Source organism: Suhomyces tanzawaensis, assembly GCF_001661415.1.
Source record: "Suhomyces tanzawaensis NRRL Y-17324 unplaced genomic scaffold CANTAscaffold_9, whole genome shotgun sequence".
In the NCBI taxonomy this organism is placed as follows: domain Eukaryota; kingdom Fungi; phylum Ascomycota; class Pichiomycetes; order Serinales; family Debaryomycetaceae; genus Suhomyces; species Suhomyces tanzawaensis.
In genome coordinates this window covers 91,903-99,106 of record NW_017963644.1, presented here as the reverse complement: position 1 = coordinate 99,106, position 7,204 = coordinate 91,903, and the positions used below count along the sequence as shown (strand labels likewise).

The 7,204-nt window shown below is 46.3% G+C and overlaps 3 protein-coding genes across 3 annotated transcripts; 2 read left to right on the top strand and 1 right to left on the bottom strand.

Annotated features, from left to right (window-relative positions):
* Nucleotides 1-468: 468 nt before the first annotated feature.
* On the bottom strand, nt 469-1,122 carry CANTADRAFT_8361 (p24 family protein; the record flags this gene model as incomplete). Its single annotated transcript, XM_020211286.1, has 1 exon — nt 469-1,122. The coding sequence occupies one exon, from the start codon at nt 1,120-1,122 to the stop codon at nt 469-471; it is 654 nt and encodes a 217-aa protein (XP_020061886.1).
* A 683-nt stretch (nt 1,123-1,805) lies between these two features.
* SWD1 (COMPASS subunit protein) lies at nt 1,806-3,077 on the top strand (the record flags this gene model as incomplete). The annotated part of the gene is made up of 1 exon (XM_020210721.1): nt 1,806-3,077. The coding sequence occupies one exon, from the start codon at nt 1,806-1,808 to the stop codon at nt 3,075-3,077; it is 1,272 nt and encodes a 423-aa protein (XP_020061885.1).
* A 1,425-nt stretch (nt 3,078-4,502) lies between these two features.
* CANTADRAFT_27540 (uncharacterized protein) lies at nt 4,503-7,140 on the top strand. The gene has a single exon (XM_020208137.1). The coding sequence runs from the start codon at nt 4,851-4,853 to the stop codon at nt 6,927-6,929; it is 2,079 nt and encodes a 692-aa protein (XP_020061884.1). The 5' UTR covers nt 4,503-4,850; the 3' UTR covers nt 6,930-7,140.
* Nucleotides 7,141-7,204: the final 64 nt, after the last annotated feature.

Genomic DNA, 7,204 nt, shown 5'->3' with positions numbered 1-7,204 from the left:
GAAAGGTGGAAAGAGGGCAAATACGTCTCTTTTGCTGGGAATTGTATCTGGGTAACGCCAGTGTTCCCTGGACATGGATTCAGGATAATCTCTTGCTTCTAGGTGGAGCTCACTAGATCTCACTAACTGGTAATTCCCAGAAGGTAGATTCAGGTTAGTCACTCAATGACAGTGTTGGAGCATAAAACTCAATAATTTGAGTCCTCATTAGTGTGGACAATGGGTTAGTCTCTGACAGCTAGGAGCATATCCTGGCCAGTAACCCGAAGGTGGATAGCGAGAAAATTAGTTTCTTTTGGGGCATATACTGATCCATGCCTTGTTCCTGACAGATAGCTAGAATTACTTTAGCTCGCTTACTTGCCCGTCTTCCCAGAAGGTGGATTCAGAAGTCTTTTCTAATTGCATACTCTGACTGACCGTTCTCTGGAATAAAATAGTCCTACGGCCTCCTGCATTCCTTCCCTTCTACTCCACCTTTACCTTCATTCTCCACATCGTCAACATCTGGTACCCCCAGACCACTGCGCTGACGACACCTTGGACCCGCATCCAGTACACTAACGTGTTCCCTGTGCGTTCTGACAACTCTCCAAAACACACCTCCTTTTCCCGAATGGCCTCATGCTCCCGCTGAATCCCCACCAACTTGTTCTTCAACCGTCGCACCTCCCCCACAAGCGAGTTATCTGGAACCTCCAACTCGTGGTCCACGGGGTCGATGAACACAGTGACCCGAGCCCTGGTGAAGTCAGGTCCCACAACTGAGGGCGTTTCGAACGTCTTGGGCACCAAACACACCCTGTGCTGGCCTGAATCAACCGCAAGGAACTTGAACTGGCCACTGGCGCTTCCACGCTGGTGCACGAGCCTCTGGTTCTCCAGATAGACGTCGATCATGGCGCCAACGTGGTCGGAGGGAGGATAGAACAAGGCAGTGTAGGGGTCTCGGATCTCGATCTTGTACTTGCCAATCAAGAGCTGGTCGCTCTTCAACTGCTGGATGAAGCATGTGGGAGTGCCTGAATCCACGTACAAATGGAGGGCTTGAGCAGTGTGGAAAGTGAAAACGAGAATCTGAAGGTACCACAAGAGTAGCCGTGGGAATTTTGGCCCTGCCATGGCGGTGAAGTGTGTTGTGATGTCTGCTGGGCAATTGAGTATAAATGAAGATGGTCAAGAGCAAATTACCGTGGTAAGTCTTGGGCTCGGCAACCGCTTGCAGCCACCGCGTAGGGCCGCGGTGGAAAATAGAAAAATAGTGGAACCTCGCTAAAACGGCGCGAAAAGATGTTAGCTAGACCTACTGGGAGGTAAGAGTTTGGATGGAGAGTGACGGTATTGAGGTAATGCGGTAATGAGATAACGTGTTAATGAGTTGATGACAGAAATTGGCAGAGACAGAGACAAATTGTGGCTAATAATTGTGACTTCAAGCCCGCTGTCTTACTGGAACGCGCCCTAAGATCGCACGAGGTCCACTACTTTTGCCGCTAATTCTGCTAGTTTGTCACTACGCGCACCACTAGCATTTCTTGACTAGAAGTGACAAATAATGGCTGGTAATGGCAACTATTGACAAATAAGTTGACATTGAATAACAGATGATGTAACAGCTAATGTAGCTGCTAATGATAATAAAAGATAGGCATTGTTACAACTTTAACTACCACTATCTTACTATTTCGTGCCTCGCTAAGCTCGCACGAGGTCCCACTATTTCTACCACTAATTCTGTTAAATCTCGCTAGTCCCCGCGCACAAAATCCATCAACCAGACTCAACCTACGACCACTACCACCACCATGAATCTCGCCCTACAGGACCCGTTTGCGGTCGCCAAGGAGTACCCCGAGACCCTCGTCAACTCCCTCACTGTTGGTCACTCGGTGGTCATCCAATTCAACTACAAAGGTGACTACCTTGCATCTGGTTTAAGCGATGGAGTCATTGTTATTTACGACATGATCAGCGGAGGTGCCGTGGCCCAATTGAACGACGGAGGACACACTCGACCCGTAACGTCGCTCAGCTGGTCTCGATGTGGTCGCTATATTCTCTCGTCATCGCAAGATTGGAGCTGCATTCTCTGGGACTTGAGCTTGGTCAATAATGAGGACGAGGTATCGCCAGTCATCAGCAAAACCACGTTTGATGGCCCCATCTGGCAGGCCACCATGCATCCCAAGAACCACGAGATATTCTCAGCGTCCTTGTTTGAAGATGAACCAGTATTGGTCAGTGGGGGAGTGGTGAAGAGACTCCCCACGGGCTCGGTGAGCTCTACCACCCAAGACGACGACGATGAACCACGAAAGAAACGGAAAGAACGCCACAACACGTTGGTAACAGCCTTCAGTGTGGACGGGAACTTTTTATTCACAGGCACCAGCAAAGGATGGCTCAACGTGATAGCTGTGGATAGGGTGGAACTCGTGCACTCTGAAAAGATGGCCAACGCCAATGTTAAGAACTTGGTGGTTTCTGCAAACGGCAGAAAACTCGCTATCAACACTTCGGACCGTATCATACGACAGGTCAATCTTCCCGATATGATGAACTTGAACAGCTCGCAATGGGAGTTTGAAATCGAACACAAGTACCAGGACGTGGTCAACAAGCTCCAATGGAACTCGGTGTCCTTCAACTACAATGCTGAGTTTTTGGTTGCATCCACTTATGGGCAGTCGTCACACGATTTATACGTGTGGGAGACATCGATGGGGTCTTTGGTGAAGATTTTGGAGGGAAGCAACGAGGAATTGGTAGACGTCAAGTGGAACCACGCCAGGTGTACCATTGGAGCTACGGGCATAGATAGCGGGGCTATTTACTTGTGGCTGATTGAGTTTCCGCAAAAGTGGTCTGCATTAGCCCCAGATTTCGTTGAGATCGAGGAGAATATCGAGTACGAGGAAAAAGAGGACGAGTTCGATATAATTGGTGAGGATGCGTTGAACAAAAAGAGACTAGAGGAAGAGCATACGACAGTGGATGTGGTCACAAGAGAGTCCTTGGATGCTCGTGGGTTTGACACTAGCCCATCCTTTGTGATTCCGATCAATTACGAGAGGTGAATAGGAAAATGTTCTATTTCACTTTTGAAGTTACCAGACTTTCCACATCAGTTGGGTGGGTCAGAATTAACAAGTGTCGACACCTTGTTGAAGTCTAGTTCTGATGTCAGAGCCGGGGTAGAGCAACTTAAGCTTGGCTCCTATGAGAGACAAAAAAGTTTACTACCAATTTCCTAGAAGGCTAAATAATTCTACAAAAGTATTCGATTTGAACCCCATAATGGCGATACCGGCCTTTTCGAGATTGGTAGAGCTGGCAAGTCTGCTGGGTGGTTGCTAGAATTAATCGATACATCCCTGAGGCAGTATATATGGGCTTCGAATCAGTTTCTGATTTCTCAATGCCATACCCAGGCATTCCATCAATTGAATTATATTTTCAGAGTTCACAATTCATAGAAAAATTAATAGACACCACGTTTGACCCAGAGTGATTACTAACCACTGTGCAGTCGATGAAATGTTATTCCACGCAATTATTGGCCTGATTGAAGGTTGAATAATCACTTCAAAGTACTAATTTTGGCACAAGAATTAATCAAAGAAACCGGCAGCCAGTCAGAGTGTATTTCAAGTCACAAAACACCACCAAATCAATCGTATCCCACTGGACTGTAAGTAACCGTTTATTGAATACATTATTGATAATAATGTTACACTCCTACCTATATTAGTAAACGATTACAAATATTGGCAATGATGTTACACTCTACTCGTATTAGTAAACAATTACAAACAACATTTCCTAGCTGACGATGGAAGACTTATCAAACAGTGACTGTAGAGATACAGCGGACTAATCCGTCACTGGGATGATCCCAGATCCCTGTATATTCCCCAAACTACGCGATCACTAGGCCTTCCGTGGCCCGACCAAGGAGGCTTATCCACGAGCACAAAATCCTCCACAATAGACGAATTATCCACCAGTCTCGAGGATATGGGGTATTACAAGTCTAAAGAGTCGTGGCTCTGCTATACCGAATAATACGATTTAAATACAAAAGCATGTAACCAACTTATCCGTTGAGTACTGTCCTCGGAGTTTTATAGGAGAAGTTTTGGGGAGTCAGCTCCCAAATGAAAATTTTGCCACATACTTTCTAGGGTTAGTGATCGTACAATTGTTCATTTGTGTGAATCACAATGGTAGTAAGGATGTATTGCTGCAACCAAGGAGCCTTAGTTTTAGTTCAGGTTATTCCAGTTTATCAAAGAATTACGGTAGTAGCTTAATATCCAAGGAGAATGTCATCCAACTTAATCCAAGGAGTATAAAAAGAAGGTTCAATAAGAACTAAAACTTGAACTAAGGAAGCAGTACACTACAAGCAAAGAAACCTCAACCACAAATACTAGCCCGTTAAGGGCTAATCATTTTACATCAAATAATGAAGAATAATTTCATTATACACTTATTAAGAGCCTAGAAGGATATAGCTATGTATACCCAATACAGCAGTAACTACGCTTCCATCCAAGTGTATTCAGTAGACCATCTATACTCCTCGTCACATGACATGTCACGTCCGACACGTCTCCGCCAGGGCCCCTACCCATCACGTGCCGCTCCCACCAAACAAAATTTTGTTTTGTAAACAAACCCATGAACATTTCAGCGTCTCTCAACGTTGTCCCTTGATACCCCTGTCTTGCTCCATCCGTCCCAAGTCTCGTCTTGGCTTCCCAATCCTCCCCAGCACACGCTCCTCCTGACAGTTTTCCCCGTGCTTTAGCCTGCCGTGGTCATTCTAGCGCCCAAAAATCGCCAATATGTCCACCACTTCCACGCCACGAAAACGTCCCCTTGGCGACGTTGACGAAAACGAGTTACCCTCGTTTGAAGATCCAGCCGACTTGGTCAATGCCGTGATTCTGACGCTCCAGGCACCTCTGGAGCCCACAAACGTGTCAGAGACATATGCCAACGATAAGAACTTGGCCACTGAGGTCCAGGCGTACGCCAAGATCGCAGGCCAGGACTGGACGTTCTACGTCAAGTCATTGGCAGTGTCGCTTGGCAGAAACACCGACAACCAGCCGCCTCCAGGCGTTAATGCTGGTGGTTCTGTTGATATCGACTTGGGCCCCGCCAAGGTGGTTTCCCGTCAACACGCCACCATAACCTACAACCTCGACCTCCGCTGCTGGGAACTTCAGGTTCTCGGCAGAAACGGAGCCCGTATAGACGGCCAGAAGGTGCCTGTGGGCCCCAACCACTCCACGCCTCTCCACTCGGGAGCCATCCTCGATGTGGGAGGCACCCAGATGATGTTCATTCTTCCTGACTCGCCTCCAAACATACTGCAAAAAGTGCTCACCAAGTGCTTGATCAAATACAAGGAAAACATGTCCAAAGTGAAGAAACCCAGCATGGGCACCTACCCCAACCCCGGGTCCCAGATCCGCAGCTTCCAGATGTTCGACAAGGCACAACTCATCCAGTCGCCCTCCTCTGTGTCTGCCACCTCGTTGCAGAACAATTTGGACCAGGATTTGTCTAAGGAAGAGGCCAAAGACATCAAACCCCCATATTCGTATGCTACCATGATCACCCAAGCAATCTTATCCAACGAAGATGGGGTGATGTCCTTATCGGAAATTTACAACTGGATTGGTTCTCATTATGCATACTACAAATATTCCAAAACTGGCTGGCAAAACTCGATCAGACACAATTTGTCGTTGAACAAGGCCTTCGAAAAAGTCCCCAGAAGACCCAACGAGCCTGGTAAGGGTATGAAGTGGCAAATCAGCGAGAGCTATAAGGAAGATTTTATGAGCAAAATTGAAAATGGCTCGATACTGAAAAACAGAAGAGGCTCTTCTGTTTCTAGACAACTCCACTTGCACTTGGCTACCCACAAGAGCTTACCGGAATCACAAAAGCCATTCTCCAAGGATCCTTCAATAGAACTGCAGCTCCACCACAATCAACAGAAGCAATTGCAGCAACATCAACAACAGCAACAACAGTCTCAACAGCCACAACAATTCTCCCACCTGAGAACCAATTCTTTACCAAGATTGGGCCAACCATACCTGATGGTGAACCAACCAATGCAACCAAACCCGTTATCATACATGTCCAACCAACCTAACAATGGATACGGTGGCGTGGCTTCTTCTCAAAGGGCTTTTGGATATCAACCAAATGCCCCTCATTTAATGTATGGTGCTCCAATGATGCACCACCAGGTGCCACCAGTCTCTATACAAGGTCAACAAAACATACCCAAGGGAGAATTATCATCGCCCATAAGACAACTTAGTGACGTCAACAGCACTACTCCGAAATTGCCCAAAGTTTCGGGCAACCACTTATTTAACCTCCCACCACCACCTCCATCGCACAGTTTGGGAACATCTGCTCCAGTAGCTCATCATTCACGTCTGAATTCATACACCAATCCCAATCAATTGCAAGACCCAATCCAAGTCAGTTCATACTCTAATAACCATAACCCCAGCTCCACTGCCGATTCCTCCACCAACCAAGGATCGACCTCTACTGCTCAAACTGATTTATCACTTGGATTTGCCAGTCCCAAAAAGATTGCACCACTTGAAGCATTCACCCCTGAAAGGGGTTCAAAGTCATCTAATGTCAATAAGCTCGGAGTGAACGGGGTCAACACCAACCAATCGTCTCCGGCTTTTTGGAATTTTGTTCAATTTAGTACACCCAATGGCCAGACCCCCATGAGAAAGAATAGTGATGAGCTGAATTCTCAAGGCAGTCCTACTACCCGGAAACTTCAAGGCAGTAATCGATTTGACAAGGAAGAAAGCGATAAGGGAGACTTATCTCCATTGAAGTCCAAGAACTCCGATAACGAGGACAAAAAGTGATATTGAGATTTTCTTGGTTCAATCGATTTGCATATTGCCTTATCACTCATTATTTTGGGGATTGTGTGTTATACCTGTACATTGTTATTAATCATTTGATTGTTTCTTGATATCTCTTCTATTATTACGACCTAATTGACCATCCTGTAAGTGCGAGTTTGACAGCCAGACTGTAACATCCATCTTTTCAGATGTCGAGTACATTCATTTAGTGCGAGTTTGACAGCCAGACTGTAACATCCATCTTTTCAGATGTCGAGTACATTCATTTAGTG

Excerpts from the sequence above, each read along its gene's own strand:
- CANTADRAFT_27540 (XM_020208137.1), top strand. The coding sequence starts at position 4,851 with ATGTCCACCACTTCCACGCCACGAAAACGTCCCCTTGGCGACGTTGAC.